This window comes from Pantherophis guttatus, chromosome 4 (assembly GCF_059756535.1).
Source record: "Pantherophis guttatus breed Tessera chromosome 4, ASM5975653v1, whole genome shotgun sequence".
NCBI classification, from domain to species: Eukaryota; Metazoa; Chordata; class Lepidosauria; order Squamata; family Colubridae; genus Pantherophis; species Pantherophis guttatus.
This window is the reverse complement of record NC_142066.1, coordinates 155,873,568-155,892,779: the sequence shown is the minus strand read 5'-3', so window position 1 is coordinate 155,892,779 and position 19,212 is coordinate 155,873,568. Positions and strand designations below refer to the sequence as shown.

At 43.2% G+C, this 19,212-nt stretch overlaps 2 protein-coding genes across 14 annotated transcripts in view; both read left to right on the top strand.

The window, feature by feature from the left end:
* Positions 1-7,250, top strand: part of GJC2 (gap junction protein gamma 2) — a 58,060-nt gene extending 50,810 nt beyond the window's left edge. For 6 of the 12 annotated variants that reach the window (XM_034442577.3, XM_087893134.1, XM_087893135.1 and 3 more), the window contains one exon: positions 1,240-3,511. In XM_034442577.3, coding sequence (XP_034298468.1) covers positions 1,260-2,519 — 1,260 coding nt within the window. In that variant the 5' untranslated portion in view covers positions 1,240-1,259 and the 3' untranslated portion in view covers positions 2,520-3,511. Of the gene's footprint in view, positions 1-1,239 lie in introns of all 12 variants that reach the window. The other 6 variants (XR_015734138.1, XR_015734139.1, XR_009620765.2 and 3 more) reach the window with 3 other exon arrangements.
* A 3,104-nt stretch (positions 7,251-10,354) lies between these two features.
* IBA57 (iron-sulfur cluster assembly factor IBA57) lies at positions 10,355-15,491 on the top strand. Of its 2 annotated transcripts, none has more exons than XM_034442574.3 (3): positions 10,355-10,930; positions 12,706-13,037; positions 15,080-15,491. In XM_034442574.3, the coding sequence occupies exons 1-3, from the start codon at positions 10,659-10,661 to the stop codon at positions 15,472-15,474; spliced, it is 999 nt and encodes a 332-aa protein (XP_034298465.1). In that variant the 5' UTR covers positions 10,355-10,658; the 3' UTR covers positions 15,475-15,491. The 2 variants fall into 2 exon arrangements, with proteins under 2 accessions (XP_034298465.1, XP_087749258.1); XM_087893132.1 differs by lacking the exon at positions 10,355-10,930 and adding an exon at positions 10,948-11,079.
* The last annotated feature ends 3,721 nt before the right edge of the window (positions 15,492-19,212 follow it).

Sequence of the window (19,212 nt, the reverse complement as noted above, 5' to 3'; positions counted from 1 at the left end):
CTGTCGGCATAATTAGGATGCGCTAAAAACAAAAAAGCTGTTGAAGGCGAACATGTGTCCCAGGATAATGTTGCAGGATCCAATCTGGGTCAGTCACCGGGACCAGAGATTTAATCTTCAGAGCTTTCAGACTCATGATGGAGACCATCCTGAGGAAACTTCTCTCTAGCAGTAGGTGTGCTTTATGTAGTGTCTGGTTCTGTGTGGCTTTTTAGTTGTTGACTGGGGTGTTGATGGCCGGCTGTTAAGTCCTTGACTATTGTTTTCTTTTGCTGCCAAGCCCTCGGCTCCTAAGTACCTGATAAGCTGGTGGCAAATCAGCATTCCTGTTGTCAGTCAAGTCGCCTGTTTCCCAGGCTTCAATCATTTCCCTGGCTGTTTTTGTACCTGCTCAGCCAACAATCTTAGTAGATGTGAAAACGAATGTATGTCCTTTTTTTTTGAGCAGCTGTGGACTTGGTAGTCCAAGGAAATAACAGCCAATGACTTAATAACTGGCCATCAACCCCCCCAATCAGCAACTGAAAGGCCACACATAACCAGGCACCACATAAATATTACTCATACGATAACCCAAAGGTGAGAGAAGTTCCCTCAGGATGGGCTGAAAGCTCGGTATGATAAAACTTCTGGTCCTAGTGACCGACCCAGATTGGATCCTGCAAAAAAGCCATTGATCACAGCAAAGCATTGAGTTGTAATTAACTTTAACCTGGCACCGGACTGTGATTAAAGTAGTCCTCCCAGGTGGATATATTTGGGGCACACTGTATGGGGCTGAAGGATTTTGCACAGAGGGGGACGGGGAAGAAAAAGAAGAAAGGGAAGGAGTAGAGTGAAAAAGAAGGAAGGGAGGGGAGGAGAGGAAGGGAAAGGTGGGGAGAGGGGAAGTTTACATTGTATATAAATAGAGCAAATCCCACTCTCTTCTAGCACTGAGGATGTTACCTAGTTGGGTCATGAAATGTCTGCAAGAACACCGTCAAACTCAGGGAGCACCAACACCCCACATTCCTCCTCTTCCTCCCTGCAAACGCCCCTCCCTTTTAACACTGATAATGTTACCTAGTTGGGTCATGAAATGTCTTCAACAAAACAACTAACTCAGAGACCACCAAGGACTGCACAGAATGAATGAATGATTCAACGAACGAACGAACGAACGAATGAATGAATGATTCAATGAAGGAAGGAAGGAACAAATTCGTATATTCCCATCTCTCTGCTTTTATCTTACAGGCCGTAAATGATCAGCCCCTATGACCAACATGAGCTGGAGTTTCCTCACCCGCCTGCTGGAAGAAATTCACAACCACTCCACTTTTGTGGGGAAGATCTGGTTGACTGTTCTCATCGTCTTCCGCATAGTCCTGACGGCCGTGGGTGGCGAGTCCATCTACTCGGACGAGCAAAGCAAGTTCACCTGTAACACCAAACAGCCGGGCTGCGACAACGTCTGCTACGATGCCTTCGCCCCGCTTTCTCACGTCCGCTTCTGGGTCTTCCAGATCATCATGATCTCCACCCCGTCCGTCATCTACTTGGGTTACGCCATCCACCGGATCGCCAGATCTTCGGAGGAGGAGAAGAAGAGATTTCGGAGCTTCAAAAAGAAGAAGAAGCAGTTCGTCCTCAACTGGCAGGCGTCCCACCATTTGGAGGACTCATTGGGCGCCGAAGAAGAACCTATGATCTCTGAGGAGATGGCGGAGAACGAAGAGAAGGAGAAGACCAAGGAAGAGGAGAAGAAGAAGGGGCAGAAACATGATGGACGGAGACATATCCAAGAAGAAGGGCTGATGAAGATCTATGTCTTCCAGCTTCTCACCAGGGCCTCCTTGGAAGTCTGTTTCCTCATAGGTCAATACATGCTCTACGGTTTCGAGGTGAGGCCCTACTATCTTTGCACCCGTGACCCCTGTCCCCACAACGTCGACTGCTTTGTGTCCAGGCCCACGGAGAAGACCATCTTCCTTCTGGTGATGTACGTAGTCAGCTGCCTTTGTCTGTTGCTCAACTTGGCGGAGATGTGCCATCTGGGCATCGGTACCATCCGGGACGCCATTCGTGAGCGGAAAATCCACAGCTTCCGACAGCCGCCGTACAATTACGCCGCCTACCCCAAGAACATCTCCTGCCCACCCGAGTACAACTTGGTGGTCAAGTCGGACAAACCGGCCAAGATCCCCAACAGTCTGATGGCCCACGAGCAGAACCTAGCCAACGTAGTCCAGGAGCAGCAGTGCACCAGCCCCGATGATAACATCCCTCCCGATTTGTCGACCCTCCATAAACACTTACGGGTGGCTCAGGAGCAGCTGGACATCGCGTTCCAGAGCTACAACAGCACTCAGGGGCACAGCCAGCCCTCCAGAACCAGCAGCCCGGGCTCCAGTGGATCCATGACAGAGCAGAACCGGGCCAACATTGCGCAGGAGAAACATGGGGCCAAGCCAAAAACCAGTTCAGAGAAGGGTAGCGTCAACGGCAAAGATGGGAAAAACTCCGTATGGATTTAGGAAGGAGGAACAGGTCAAAGGGTCCTTTGCATCAGGAGGTGGTGTGGGTCTCTTCTTTGCATATGAGAACAAGGCTAAAGTGAGACACCAACTGGTAGTCCACCAGAGGCCTTTTCTTAATCCCTTGCTTGGTTGATCCCATCTTTCATTTTCTGGGTAAAAGCAGAATATTTGCGCTAGAAGTCCGCGCGAGACAGATCCATCTTTGAGGTTTAGCGTTGTTCTTCCAGGGAAGATTCAAACCAGGTGCTGATGGCCAAGATGGATCCTTTGACTCGAGGCTCCAGAGACCAGAAGAAACAGAATTAAATTCCTGTCGATAAAACTTTGGCCCCCAAAGCCCAATTTCTCAACCTGCCTTGACGGTTGGGGAATCTCAGGTATAATCCCCCTTTTGAAACAGGTAGCATTTATCGCGTTATCCTTTGTTTCTTATCCTCCTTGCTTGTCCGACTCTTCCATTTCTTCCTTCTGACAAGCTGCCTTTTTAAAAAATTAACGAACCAACTCATTTCTCATTTTATTTTGACTTTTGCTTCCTACCCAGACAGGATGGGTTCTCCTAACTTGGTGCCTGCCAAATAATCTAGTTTATGAGTAATTTCTTTTGAGGTTAGGGCAGACGTGGGCTGGAGAAGGGTGCCTTGGAGGGTTTTTAAATCTTTTTACCACTTTTCTGTCTCTCCTGCCCTCTGATTGTGGTAAGACGGGAACGTCCGTTGTTCATGAAAAAAAACCACCACGCGTGGATGGTGGCCTGCCGTAGACCTCTTCTGTTGGGGGTTTTCCTCCCATGCTAAGCAATTGTGGGGCTGAACCATGTTGTCTGTTCCTTGGTGGATGGAAGATTTCTTTTGAGGGTCAAATAATCCCAAACTGAATTCATTTCCAGGTCCTTGGAGGAATGGCAACATCTGGAGATGTTCCCAAAATGTTGTAGTTCTGAATCGCGGGCTGTATCCAGCAAAGGATAGGGTTTTAAAATGGAAAAATTATGTAAACATCACTAGAGATACACTAACCTGCGACTTTGGCAGTATGGTTCACTGCAAAATGGTTTCTGGAAAGCAAATTTGGTCTTCTCCAAGAAAATGGAGCCTTTCTTAGAGCCTCCAAGAAAGTGGAGCTGTACGAGAGAAGGGAGATCTGAAGCCAGTTTCTGGGTCAGCTACACTGTGCATTTGGGGATGGATGGCATTTTATTTTTATTTTATTTTTCCTTCTCTGCAACTACCTTGAGAAATGAGTTCCAGGAGATACGAAGGATGTTTCATGAAGGATTGTGCCCTGTCAAAGGTTGCAGAGTGAGGAAAATGAATTTAGTCACTGAAAAGCAGTTTTTTTTCAACCTTGGCTGCTTGAAGATGGTGGAGTTCAACTCCCAGAATTCCCCAGCCAGCAAGAGAACAATAGAAAACATCTTCACTGAACCTTTGTGGAGAGAGATTAGTGCTAAAATAAGATGACCAGGGCTTGATTTGGACAAGACAGTGAATCAGATGTCCTCGCATTACGCTGAGGAGAAAATGAACCCCCAAGATGCTGGTGGTAGTGAAACATTACATCTATTCAGAAGCTTGGAGATGTTGTATGGAGATATGGTGCTTCTCTAAATACCTGCCTATTTCATTCTTCCGTATGACTTTACAAATGTCATATATAGCCTAAGAAGAGCTGGGATCCTTCAGACCAATATTCCATTAGTCTAGTCTTCTAGCCAGATATCCTGGGCAGGTTCTCCTCTGTGGCTGACATAAATATTATGACTCGTAATAACCGAGAAGTCTAAATGAAATCAAGATTTCCTCTTGATGACTTCATGCGGGCATGTAGAGTAGTATTCCTCAAACTTGTTAGCTTGAAGATGCGTGGACTTCAATACCTGGAATTTCTGCAGCTGGAGAATTCTGGGCGTTGAAGTCCACTCATAGTGGCTGGAGAATTCTAGAACTTGGAAGTCCATGTGTGTTAAACGTTGCTGAGCTTCAGAAACAAGTGATGGAAAGAATAAGGAAGGTGTCGTGGAAAGAGTGCAAGAAGATAATGCGCAAGCAATTCAGATACCTCCTTAATTCAAATGTGTGTAAGGGTAGAGTTCTTACACTTTCCCTACAAAGTGGGTTCATGTTAGGCCAGTATTTCTGAACCTTAGCAATGTGAAGGCTTGCGGACGTCAACTCCCAGAATTCCTGACCCTGGCTGGGGAATTCTGGGAGTTGAAGTCCACACCTCTTCAAGCTGTCAAGATTGAGAAACATACTGATCTGGAAATAGATTTCTTGAGTATAATTCAGATACTGTTTGCTACTGTTTTCTTCCAGAATGTTTTGTGTCTCCTTGTCTAGCCACCTGAGGGGTTTTACAGCTTCCATTTTAAGTCCTCCATAACGAAGTCTGATCCTGCTTAGCTCTTGAAATCACCCAAGAGAGACTTACTGGTAATACTGTTTATTCAATCTCCATAAACCTACCTGCTCCTAACATCTCTAAGGCCAATAAAGCCCTTCTGCATTGAAGTCCTCCAGAAGCGTTAAGTTTATGTCAACTGGGAATTATGGACCTTGAGGCCTAGGCAGGAGGTTGGATTAAAAGACCACAACAGTCCTTTCCAACCCTATTATTCCATGTTGGGGGGAAAGAGCCTTAACGTTACTTTTATCCACTGCCAAAGCACAGGTCTCCATTTTCATTCCATGAATTTGTATATTGTACAGAATTAGCCCTCCAGATTGGTGTCGTTGACCTTCACCAGGAATGGAAAATGGTTGCAAGCATCGATCAGTTGCAGAGGGGAGTCTTCAAGATGTCTTTATGGAGTCCACGGTTTCATGTGTTTCATGTACATAACATGAAGTATCAGTCCTGAACCCCATTTGGTAATTTCCAGAAGATTCCACTAACTTGTAGACCATCAACTTGCATCGTGAGATCTATTGAACATCTCCGGTACGATAAGAAGCTAAGTGGCTTTAAGAAGATAAATCTGGTTTGTTGTTACGAATCTATCTAAAGCTCACTTCAAGGGAGAATAAGAAGGTTCAGACAAATGAGAATTAATTTTTGAAGGAAAAATACTTTCTTCCAATGGAACGAAGAAAAATCTATGTTTACAACACTGCGATGGACAGAAAGAGATCTCTTTCACCCTTACTCATCCCAAAATGAAGATTTAGCAGTGGAGAATTATCTTTAAAATTATTTTGGAAACACTGTTTTTGATGTCAGGTTTGAGAAACAAGCATCTGATGGGAGGTCTTGTTTTCAAAAAAAATAATTCAGCTTTGCCTAAATTGGTCCTGGATTAAAATCATAATTCAAAACAAGCCTATGTTTATGGACAAAAAACAGAACTGTTTAAAATAGGTGGTTCACGGGTCCATTTTGTGAGGGGCCAAAACCCCAATTCTACAATTAAATTTGCCGGGCTGATCAGGATTGTAGGATTGAAAAGAGACCACTGGGAGATCAACGTAGTGACGGTATTTTTTAAAAAATGACACAATTTATAGTGAAGGCAATGCTGTCTTCTTAACTTAGCTCCTTTCTTTTTCTTCATTGATTATCTGATGATGTCCTTCACAAAAAGTCTTGAAGAAAAGGCCATGTTGGTGGAATTAAGTGAATAATTAGTTCAAAAATATTTTTTTAAAAAACCAGGATCCTTTTGTTTAAGGAAGTGTGTACAAATCAGCATTGTGTTTGTTTAGATTGGGATGGCAAGGTAAAAAAAATATGTAATTTTTGGCCGTGTATAGATCAATACGTCCAGAGTCACGTTGAACCGTGAGATGGGCAGCAAATAAATTGGATAATAATATAATAATACACACCAAATAATTCAATTCCTGTGTTCTGTTATCCTGAATCTTTAGCTGTTAAAAAAGAGTTTTATACCCAATGCATGGGAAAACATCATATGTCAGAAGACAGAACCAACGTTGTTTTTAAGACTCTTCTTATATACCTGCAGTATTAAAAAAAAAAGGAAATTACCAAAAGATTAATCTATAATGCAAAAAAAAAAAAGAGAGAGAGAGCTTTTTTAACAGTTAACTGTTCCAGTCAGCAGTTGTGCTCCCCAGACTGTAAGGATTTTAATCTGGATGTGGTGGTTTTGAGATACCAGCATCTTTCCTCCATCCTTTGGCAGAGAAAACACTTACCACTCTTCTCTTTTGACAACCGCACAACCAAAGCCTACATACACACTGCCGTTCGCGTTCCATTCCGCTGGGAAATACTTGAAATTAACTAAATAGCCATAACAAATCTATGCTGTTAACAGAGTTTTGACCTCTTTTATTATTTTTCTTAAGTCTTTTTTCTTGTACATTTTCCTCATTTGCCAGTTGTGTAAAAAACCCATTTTGGCTGCGTTCGCACGACATATTTAAACAGTTATAGAAAGTGGCTGTGTTGACACCTGCTTAAATTTGCCAACATGAACTTAAGAGGAATTCTCCTAGTTTTGAAGTGTGGAAATCCACCTGGTGAGATTAAAAATTCTAAGAATTATTATCTTGAGCTGAGAAAAATGGATGAATTTGTCATATTAAATCTTTTGTGCGAACGCAGCCAGAAAGTATGTTGTCGATCCCTAATATGTTTCATTGTAAAAGCTATTTACAAGTTGTACATGGAATAATTACTTACAAACAGTAAACACTTTTGGATGTTTCAGTGTTCAGCACTAATAAAAATGGAACAAAATGTTCCTTTTGTTTCATCATATTCCAGATGTGGTGGTGCATTTATTTAGGGGAAAGGTGTTACTAAGTGTTGCATAGAATCAGGTTTCCAAAACTTTGTTGATTTACTGCATCTTGAGTGTCTCAGTAATTTTTTTCATGCTGCCCCAAAAGAAATAACTAGCAATTTCAACAGAAATAAGAATAAAAATGGAAAGTAACAAGATTTTCATTTCATTCTTGAATAGCCACAACTGCTAAGATATAAAAGAGTTAGTTAGGAGCCTTGGTAGTACAGTGGTTAATGCACCCTGTAATTAACACAGCTGCCTGCAATTTCTGCAGGTTCGAATCTTACCAGGCTCAAGGTTGACTCAGCCTTCCATCCTTTCTAAGGTAGGTTAAATGAGGACCCAGTTTGTGGGGGCAATAAGCTGACTTTGTATAAATATACAAAAGTATGAAGGCTATTGCTTAACGCATTGTAAGCCGCCCTGAGTCTCCGGAGAAGGGCGGCATATAAATCAAATTTAAAAAAAAAAATAGTTAGATGGTGGATTGGATGGATAGGTAGGTAGATGATTAGAGAGAGAGAGAGAGAGATGGATGGATGGATGGATGGATGGGATAGACAGACACAGACGGATGGATGGGTGAGCCATGGTGGTGCAATGGTTAGAATGCAGCATTGCAGGCTAACCCTGCTGACTGCAAGCAGTTTGATCCTGACCAGCTCAAGGTTGATTCTGACTTCTATCCTTCCAATCCTCAGTAAAATGAGGATCCAGATTGTTAGGTACAATATGCTGTAAACCACTTCATAATGCATAATAAAGCACTATGGAACAGTATATAAGTGTAAGTGCTACTGATATGCAACTCTGGAATCAGAGTGGACACCCCCATTCACTCTACAGGTAGTCCTCAACTTATGACCACAGTTGGGATCAGACTTTCCATTGCTAAGCACGCAAAGGGTCACGGCCATTTTACAACCTTTTGCAGCTTTGTTGATAAGCGAATCCCCATAGTTATTAAGTGACTCATGTGGTGTTTAAGTAAATCAGGGTCCCTCCATTAACTTTGCTTGTTGGAAGCCAGCTCGGAAAGTTGCAAATGGAGATCCTATGATCCTGAGACACTACAACCATTGTAAATAATGCTGGTTGCCAAGTACCTAGATTTTGATCACATGACTGTGGGGATGGTGCAATGGTCATCACTCAGTGTCGGCCATAAATCATTTTGGAGTGCTGTTGTGACTTTGAGCAGTCACTGTTCATTTTATCAGAGCAATTGCCGAAAAGCAAGCTTGGCCAAGATAAAGACGCTCTGAACAAAAATTTAAAATATCTCTGGTGCCAAAAAAAACCCCACCTTGCTGGGTTTGAGTTTTCCTGTTAATGGAAATTCAGTTTCAACCTTAGCAACTTGGCTGGGAAATCCTGGGATATGAACTGCACAATTCTTAAAGTTGCCAAGGTTGCCCAGCCCTGCTGTAGAAGGAAAAAAAATGCATAGGATTAATTCTCACAGCTTCCTTGCATCCCCCCACCATCCAGTCAGAGCTGAGGAAGCTTCCGTGGGTAAGAAGCGAAACGTCTTCGAAAAAAAGCCAGAAAGTCCACTTGCCTCTTGGAAAAAAGCATCTTTGGGACCTGTCTGAATTCTGCACAAAGCACTGTAAGGAAAGACAAATTGTCTGTGTACAGATAGTCCTTACGACCACAACTGAGCCCAAAATTTATGTTGCTAAGTGAGACATTTGTTGTGAGTTTCACTTCAATTTCTGAGCTTTAAGAACTGACCCAACAGTTCTTAAGTGAATCACTGCAGTTGTTAAGTTAGTAACGGTTGTTAAGTTAATTGGGCTTCCCGATTGGCTTTGCTTGTCAGGTCACAAAATTGGGATCACATGACCTTGCGACAGAGAAACCATCATAAATATGAACCAGTTGCCAAGCTGTCTGAATTTTGATCCGCGTGACCATGGGGATGCTGCAATGGTCATAAGTGTGAAAAACAGTCATAAGTCACTTTCTTCAGTACTGTTGTAACTTCAAATGGTCATTAAATGAACTGTTGTAAGTTGAGGACTAGTTGTAGATTCTCAGCCATCCAGGTTGCGTTGTCTCAAAGATGCTTTCCAAAAGGCAACTGAACTTTTTTTCCTCTTGAAGACGTTTCACTTCCCACCCAAGGAGCTTCATCAGTTCTGATTGGATGATGGAGGGGATGGAAAGATGCTGTTAGAACTAATCCTTTCACACACACGTACACCATCCATTCAGAACTGAAGAAGATTCTTGGATGAGAAGTGAAACGTCTTCAAGGGAAAACAAAAGTCCAGTTGCCTATCGAAAAACCACCAGGGCTGCCACAAAGAGGGAGTCAAACTATTCTCCAAAGCACCTGAGGGTAGAACAAGGAACAATGGATTGAAACTACCCTGTTTCCCCCAAAATAAGACATCCCCTAATAATAAGCCCAATCGGGCTTTTGAGCACATGGCAATAAGGCCAAGCGCTTATTTCAGAGTTCAAAAAAATATAAGGGTCTTATTTTCAGGGAAACACGGTAATCAAGGAGAAGCAATCTAGAACGAAGGAGAAATTTCCTGAGAGTTACAAGAATTTATCAGTGGAACAATTTGGCTCCAGAAGTTGTGAATTCTCTAATACTGGAAGTTTTTAAGAAGATTTTGGACAGCCATTTTTCTAAAATGGTGTAGGGTTTCCTGCCTAAGCAGGGAGTTGGACTAGAAGACATCCAAAGTCCCTTCCATCTCTTATACAATTCTACCTTTTGTTTGGGACAACCATAACTTGGGACCGCTCAGAATCTCCATAGACATTTCATTTTCACTGTCATGTATTCGAAAAGATCACCTGATTTTTTAAAAACATAAATGGATGCTGTGCTTCAATGACATAGGTATTTGAACATGATATTTCTCACATTTGAGTTTGGTACGTTTTACTAAACCAGGTGAAATGATAATGTATATAGTTAGTCCCTATATGATGCCATACGCCAGTGCTTCTCAACCTTGGTAGCTTGAAGATGGGTGGACTTCAACTCCCAGAATCCCCCAGCCAGCAGCGCTGGCTGGGGGATTCTGGGAGTTGAAGTCCACCCATCTTCAAGCTTCCAAGGTTGAGAAACACTGCCATACGCTTAAATAAGTCTTTGGAATAAAGGCCCCAAGTCGCTTCCGCATTCAGCACGTGGATCGCAGAGGCCGGAAGGACCGCTCGGCCAATGATGAGCCACTTTCGGAGCTCGGCCCCGCCCCTTTACGTCCGTTGGCCAAGAAGGAAGAGCTAGAGGCCTCTGCGCTTGCGCACTTGACTAAAGCCGCCTCACGCCCTTTCGCTCCACCCTCGACCATACACAAGATGGCGGCGCCGAGGTCTTTTCCAGGTTCTTGGTCGCTCTCCGCCAGGCCGCCATGCTGGTGAGGGCGATCGCGGCGCTGCGGCGGGGCCTCCCGAGAAATTTGCACTCGGGCGGCGGCGACGTAAGAGCGACCGCCGTTTGCTTCCCGTTGAGCCACCGCGCGCTAATCCGCTTGCAAGGCCCCGAGACGCTCTCTTTCCTCCAAGGACTCCTCACCAATGACGTCACCCCTTTCGAAGAGGTGGGCGGAGCCGCGCCGCGCGCGCTTTACGCACACGCCCTCAACGTCCAGGGGAGGTGCCTCTATGACGTCATCGCGTACAGGTGCGTACGGTGCTCTCAGCCGGGCGAGACGTGGCCGGAATGCGACGCCCGTCATCCGCCGCCATCGGCGGCAGGGAACGATGGGAGTTGTAGTTGCCCTCTTCCGCGGGCGAAAAGGGCTCGTTTCCCAGCTCTGGGAAAGACGGATGGTGAGGGCCACGTAGAATGGGCTTTGTAATACTTGCAATATGGGTTTTGTAGTACTGCAATAAATAAAATGGGTTTTTCCTTGTATTTTAATGTATTTTTATTTCTCAAGGCAAATGAAAATACAAGGAAACTCATTTGAGTTAGCCAGTGCAACAGTACTACGAAACCCATATTGCAACTATGACAAAATCCATTCCACATGACCCTCAGTGCCCATGAAAAGGAAAAAAAAAGACTTTCATGAATTCACTTTCTTGCTTTTTAGTTGTTTTGAATCATCTTTTTATCTTTTTTATTTTGCTGCAAGCCATTCAGTGTTGACATAGTTAGGTGCCCACTCCATTTTAACACTGATGATGTTACCTAATTGGGTTATGAAAGGGTCTGTAAAACAGCAACCAAGCTCAGAGAGTACCAAGGATCCCACCTCCTCCTCCTCCTCCTGCTCCTCTTGCCCACCAACCCCACTCCTAGCACTGAATGATGTTCCCCAGCTGGGTCATGAAAGGTCTGCAAGCAAAGCCCCAAGATCAGAGAATACTATGCAACCCCCAAGCACAGTAGCTTTTCATAACACAATTTGGGCTATGGTGCTGCAAGAAACGGCCTAAGATGTGTTGGAAGAAATATCCTTCTGGATTCAGTTCCAAGTGGGGAAAAAGAGACTGGATTCATGGAAGTTGCTTGGAAAGAAGGTTTATTGATGAGCAGGATAACATGGCTTGAGATCCTGGGCAGAAAAAGGGCAGAGATGCTGGGTTTTATGCCCTCTGTTGGGCTTTGAACTTCAGCCAGGCAGGGCTGTCAATATAATAATTTTAAATTGGGGTATTTTAATTTTTAGGGTTTTAAATCGGCCAAATCTGTTTAATTATTTTAATTTTTAATTATTGTTGTGTCTTGTGTTTTTAAATTGGCTGTACACCGCCCTGAGTCCTTCGGGAGAAGGGCGGTATAGAAATAAAATTATTATTATTATTATTATTATTATTATTATTATTATTATTATTATTATTATTATTAGTTTGTATGCTGATTGGTTGTCAGACTCCCATGGGGCCATGCAGAGGCAACTCTAGTCTGTCCTGAATCCCGAGCTTGGTTGAGCCTTGCTGGGTGATGATGTAATGAAGGTGCTTTGGGCAATTCCTATTATGGCTCTGCCTGAAGGAGGTAGATCTGTGTTATGTAGAATAGACTGGCCCAGGCCTTAATGGCCCATTGACAAAGAGAGGGAGGGGGGAGCAGGGGGCTGCTTTGTCTTCAAAACATGCTTCTCCTTTTCTCATCCAGGGAAATATAATATTCTGCCTTTTTAATATTTCCTAGAATATTTAATTTTTCTAGGAGAGAGGTGGGTGCTATCTTCCTACAGGTGTTAGCGCAGGAAGCGTTATCTGTGCAGGAAGAGGAACTTAACGCTTAGAGCAGGGATCTCCAAATTTGGCAACTTTAAGACTGATGGGACTTCCAGCTCCCAGAATTCCCTGGCTAACTGAGGAATTCTGGGAATTGAAGTCCACCAGTTTTAAAGTCGCCAAGTTTGGAAGCCCCCGCCCTAGAGGGAGGAAATAGAATTAGATTTCCCCATGAAGATGGTCAAATCCTTTCTTTGGGGTTTTCAGGCTCCATGAAAACGAGCAAGAAGAACAGCAAGTCTTGTTGGAATGCGATGTGGGTCTCCTGGACTCCTTCCGAAAACATCTGAAGCTCTACAAAATCCGCAGGAAATTAGACATCTCGCCCTGCCTTGACCTCTCTGTGTGGGCCGTCGTTCCAAAAGAACCATCGGAGGGTTTGCCACATGCTGGCCAAGCTGTAGTTCTAACCACAGATCCCAGAGTGAAGATTATGGGTTGGAGGCTGATCGCCCGCAAAGACGTGAACCCTCTGGAGATCGTCCCCGGATGCCGGCTTGGAGAGCCGAAGGATTACCACCGGCATAGGTATCAACAAGGTAAAAGTGCCCTGCCGCCAGTCATCGTAGGAAGCCGAATGGCAGTGTGGGAAAGTGGTGGATGATGGGTTCGGGAGTGGAACTGGGGAAGTGGAACATGGAGCGCAGGAGGATAGGGTGGGAAGGAGCCCTGGAGGCCATCTAGTCTCGACCCTCCTGCTGTGTAATTGTGGTACATCTGTTTTTAGGATTTTGTCTTTTGTGTTTCTCTATCTGAAAATATAGAGGATGCTGGCTGGGGGAATCCTGGGAGTTTAAATCCACGCATATTAAAGCCGCTGAGATTGAGAAATATTGCCTTTTTTTCTTTTTTTAAAAAAAAATACACTGTGCATTAACTCCTCCTTTTGGTCAATCGCCAGTCCCAAACCCGAGATTAGTATTGAGAAACCTTCGACTCACCAGTTCCTCCTACTTTTCCCCACAACAACCGTGTGAGGTGAGCTGGACTGAGAAAGAGAAACTGGCACCAAGTCACCCAGCTGGCTTTCATGCCTAAAATGGGACTAGAACTCCCTGTCTCCTGGTGATTGTCCCAAAGAGTCAGGCTTTCATGCCTAAGGCGGGACTAGAATTCCCAGTGTCCTAGTGATTGGTCCAAAGTCACCCAGCCAGCTTTAATGCCTAAGGCAGGACTAAAACTCTCCATCTCCTGGTTTTGTGCTGCAGTGCTAGATGGCTCCTAGATGCCCTAACATTTTCTTTGTAGTAATGGATCTGTAGAACTTAATCCCTTGATCAATAGAAGAAGCACTCAGTGCAAACTAGAAGTTCTAGCTCTTACATTATTCTAAGGTTCCATTAACCAAAACGTGTAAGTCTCAAAGTACATTTCCCCTCCTTCTCCGTTACACCCTAAGAAACTGTACACGACGGATATTCCCTATGCTACCAGGCTCGGAATTCTCGGTTTGGATAACTTAGAACTGCGTCATTTGCAGTCAGACCTAGATATTGCATACAAAATTATACGTAGTAATGCTTTACCGGTAAATGACTTTTTCTGTTTTAATCGCAATAATACGTGTGCGAACAACCGCTTTGAATTGTTCACGCACGTAAATTGTTCTAAACTTGACTGTAAAAAAAATATGATTTCTGTAATAGAGTTGTCAAAGTCTGGAATGCCCTACCTGATTCAGTTGTCTCAGCTACAAATTTTCAAGTTTCAGTCACAAGTGGAATTCCGTGGACCTTACTTCATACTTAAGGGGTCAGTAGAGGGGGCGTGCATAAGCACACTAATGTGCCTATCGTCCCTGTCATTGTATTTTTTTTTCTTTTATTCTTGTTCTCGTTTTTGTTCGACAAATTCTAATAAATAAATAAATAAAATAAACTAGGGAAGGGCCCATTTGAGATGTTTGCAATGCCCCTTTTCCCTCTGGGGGCTCAGCAACCTTTTATCTGGCCACTGTCACATTTGCGGCTTTCCCTCCTGCTTCGCAAAGTCCTCCCCACAGTTATGACCTATGACCACAGTTGATTCCAAAATTTCTGTTGCTAAATTAGACAGTGGTTAAGTGATTTTTTTCCCTCCATTTTACGATCTTGACTTATGACCACAGTTGATTCCAAAATTTCTGTTGCTAAATTAGACAGCGGTTAAGTGATTTTTTTTCTTCCATTTTTCGATCTTTCTTGCCACAGTTGTTAAATGAATCACTGCAGTTGTTAAGTTAGTCACAAGGTTGTTAAGTGAATCTGGCTTCTCCATTGAATTTTAGACTGTTGTGACTGTTAGAAAGACTGTCTTTGGTGCAAGCCACCCAGAGTCCTCAGAGAGTGGGCGGCATAGAAATATAAATAATAAATAATAATATGGTGAAAAATGGTCATAAGTCACTTTTTTCACTGCCACTGTAAGTTTGAACTGTCACTAAACAAACTGTTGTAAGTCAAGGAATGCTTGTACTGTTATATCAGTGCAAAGAGTTGCTAGCATAGTGTTCACTTCCAATGAAACTCTTTCTGCAGAATTGGCTGTCTTGCCGAACCGGAATAGTGCTACAATTCAATCATACCGATTCGTTTTCCTCCAGGTATCCCTGAAGGCGTGAAAGATCTCCCGTATGGAATCGCTTTGCCTTTGGAGTCCAACCTGGTTTATCTGAACGGCGTAAGTTTTACGAAAGGCTGTTATATCGGTCAGGAGTTGACGGCTAGGACTCATCACATGGGCGTCATCCGGAAACGGCTCCTGCCCATTCAGCTCTCACCATTGATGCCTTTTGAAAGCATTGGCGAAGGTAGCGAAATTGTGACCGAATCGGGGAAGTCAGCTGGAAAATTCCGCGCGGGTGAGAACGAGTTCGGAATTGCCTTGCTGCGTTTGGCGACCACGAAGGGGCCGCTGCGGCTCAAAGTCGCCAACGATTCACAAGTGATGGTCACAGCATCCATTCCTACATGGTGGCCCCACACTGCCAATAAATAGCCTGATCTTCTGCTGAATATGACTTGCTTCAAAGTTTATTGTGTTTAGATGCTTCTTTTCAGAATTCCGAAAATTAGTGGCGTTGAAAGGAAGAATCCTTTATGGTGGTGCCTAGTTTGACTTTGATGGAAAACTTTGAAATTTTAGGTCCTTATTATTTATTCTCTGACAGTCATATTGTTATAGCTTTGTCTGATTCTTCCTTTCTTCCTCCCCTTTCTTCCTTCCAGAGAAATAAAACCTAACAATCAAGGAAAGATTTAAACTCCTGTAAGTTTTGCCCAAGTTGGCAGACTGTAATTTTTTTAGCTTGTCTATTTGTTGATACTGGCTTCTAGTTATAACTCTCAGCGTGGTTCTTCCCCTGAGATTCCTTTCCCCTTTAGATAAGTGTTTCTCCAAATTGACAACTTTAAGCGTTACAGTCTTCAACTCCCAGAAGTCCCCAGCCACAAAGGAGGATTCTGAGAATTGAAGTTGCCAAGTTCTTAAATTAAAGCTGCCAAGTTGAAGAAATTGACTTGGATTCTTCATTTCCATCGCTTTATTTGACCGGGAAAATATTACTGGTAATACTCAACTTACTTTCATTTCTTTAGCGACTGTTCAAAGTTACAAGAGCATTGAAAAAAGTGACTTATGACTGGTCCTCATACTTACAACCACTACAATATCCATATGGTCAAAATCCGGGTGCTTGGTAACAGGCAATTTATTCACAACTATTGCCATGTCCTGAGGTCACGTGATCGCCATTTGCAAATGGCAAAAATAGTAGTCAAAGAATTTAAAACCTATACAGACTACTGTATAGACATTATTCTTTTAAATTCAGATTAATATTATTTGTGACTTAAATCACCCAAAATAATTATTTCTCCCACTATTCGGCCTTCCTTCTTGCCAGACGAATCAGTACAGGTAGTCCTCGACTTACAACTATTCTTTTAGTGACCATTCAAAGTTACAGCCACACTGAAAAAGATGACTTATGACCAGGGGTGGGCTTCAAAGATTTTAGCAAGGGGGTGGGTGTGGCCTAGTCGGCCTCCTGCACCATGGCGGGTGGGGTGTTTTTGTCCTCCCCGGGCTCCAGTGGCTTTCCTTGAGCCTCCAGGAGGGCGAAAACGGCCTCCCTAGGCTCCAGAGGCCCTCCCGAACCTCTGGTAGGCCCATTTTTGTCAGGGTGCTAATTAATCCCATTCTGCTCTCGGGTAATTGTACCTTGATTTAGAGAAGTGGATCGAGGCTTTTCCCTTGAAGCATACTTTAAGAAAATAAACCCGAAGATATATTTTCTAAGAAAAACTCATTTATTTGTTATAAAGAAAATAAAACATCTCACTAATCTAATTAGTTACATCTTGGCAGCTTTCCCGGCGACCTCTCCTGGCCGGAGAACAAAGAAAGTAGAAGAAAAAAGTGAAAGAATGTAGACATGCGCAGTTAGCTTACTGATAAGAACTTGGCAAGCTACGGTAAGTCTTAGAGTTCAAAAATAAGAGCTCATCTGGTAAATACAAAAATGCAGCGACAATTTTGTCGCCCTCCTCGAGCCTCCGTGCACGTTCTGCACTTACCTGAATCCAAAATAGGTCACGTGGGGATTCCTGGGAGGGGAGGGGTGGGTGGGGTCAGCCAGAAGTAGGACTTGGGGGTTCTTCGAACTGCACAGAATCTTAGCTAGAGGTTCTCCCGAACCCCTGCGAACCCCCAGCCGCCCACCACTGCTTATGACCATTTTTCACACTTATGACTGTTGCAGCATCCCCATGGTTATGTGACCAAAATTCAGGTGCTTGGCAACTGGTTCATATTTATGACGGTTGCAGTGCCCTTGGGTCATGTCCCCTTAAGCACCTTTTGACAAGCAAAGTCAATGGGGAAAGCCAGATTCACTCAACAATCGTGTGACTATCTTAACAATTGCAGTAATTCACTTAACAACTGTGGCAAGAAACGTGGTTATAGGTTGATGACTACTTGAAGTCCATTTTTCCAGTACTGTTTTAACTTTGGCCGCCAAACAAATGGTTGTAAACCTATAGTATCTGTATGTGTGAAAAATAGCATTAGGATTGGGGTGTGGCTGTGAAAAAATCCAAAACTAAGAATCATTAAATGTTCTGTCTATCAGTAAACACTGTTTCAGCTTTGTGATTTAGTTTTACGAATTTGACCCAATGTTTTTCAACCTTTTTTTTCCTTTATGGTACATTCTAAACCGTTTCTCTCGGGCATTTGGAGGGGGGGGGAGGATTAAGAGTCATCTTCTAAACCTGTAGGCCCAAATCAGAATATTAAAATGTCAAAATATTAATTTATTTGCAAATTAATAATAGAATAGAATTCTTTATTGGCCAAGTGTGATTGGACACACACAAGGAATTTGTCTCCGCTGCAGAAGTTCTCAGTGTACATACAAGCAACATGTGATAAATCACAATCAAAAAATACAATCATTGTAAATTATAAGATACAACACTCAGTGATAAGTCACCAGATGCTAAATAAAAGCAATCAACATAAACCAGAAAATATAAACAGGGAAGCGAAATAGGACAAAGGAGAAGGATAAGAGTAATACTAAGTGGTTTGACATTCCAGGGCATATTTTTTTTAATTTTTAATTTTTATTTTTATATGCTGCCCTTCTCTGGAGACTCAGGGCGGCTTACAATGCGTTAAGCAATAGCCTTCATACTTTTGTATATTTTATAGAAAGTCAGCTTATTGCCCCCACAAACCGGATCCTCATTTTACCCACCTTAGAAAGGATGGAAGGCTGAGTCGACCTTGAGCCTGGTGAGAATTGAACTCGCAGTAATTGCAGGCAGCTGGATGTTAAATGCTGCCTTAGTAGGAGGCATTAGCCTCCTACGCCACTCAGACATAAGACAGTGTCATGGGAATTAAGTGTTTAGCAGAGTGATGGCATGGGGGGAAACTGTCTTTGTGTATGGTTGTTTTAATGTGCAATCCTTTATAGTGTCATCTTGAGGGAAGAAGCTGAAACAGTTTATGTCCGGGATGTGAGGGGGTCTGTAGATATTTTCTCAGCCCACTTTGTAACCCGTGCAGTAGGCAGGTCCTCCATGGAAGGCGGGCTGGTTGCCATTCTTTTTTCTGCAGTTCTAATTATCCCTTGAAGTCTGTGCCAAACCAGACACTTATAGAAATACAAATGACAGACTCAATGATTCCTCTGTAGAACTGTATCAGCAGTTCCTTGGGCAGTCTGAGCTATATATATAAATCCCTTTTTTCTGAGTTATTTAAATATATCAGATGAGAAAAAGGGATTTATATATATATAGCTCAGACTGCCCAAGGAACTGCAGATACAGACAAGCCAAGTTAATGGGGAAGCTAGATTCACATAACAACTGCAGTGATAGGTTGTAAAATGGGGGGGGGGAAGCATGCTTAACATCTGTCTTGCCTAGCAACGGAAATAGTAGGCTCAATTGCGGTCGTTGGAAGTTGAGGACTTCCCTTGGCTGCTATGAAAAAAAGACCCCACTGGTTCTAAATGTGATAGCATGAAAATTTTACCCTATTTTGCATTTAGTCAAGGCAAGGCAGTAATTGCATGTAATGCGCCTTCCTCCTCCTATTTTCCCCACAATTCTGTAAGAAAGAGGGATTGGCTTCAATCAGGCAGATTTAACCCTTTTAAGTGGCTAAAAGCAGAAGAATAAGAATGGAAAGTAGACCACTAGGTGATCACTCTTCTAT

Coding starts and splice junctions, on each gene's coding strand:
- IBA57 (XM_034442574.3), top strand. CDS start 10,659: ATGCTGGTGAGGGCGATCGCGGCGCTGCGGCGGGGCCTCCCGAGAAAT. Junction 10,931..12,705: donor TATGACGTCATCGCGTACAG/GTGCGTACGGTG, acceptor TGGGGTTTTCAG/GCTCCATGAAAACGAGCAAG. Junction 13,038..15,079: donor CCGGCATAGGTATCAACAAG/GTAAAAGTGCCC, acceptor GTTTTCCTCCAG/GTATCCCTGAAGGCGTGAAA.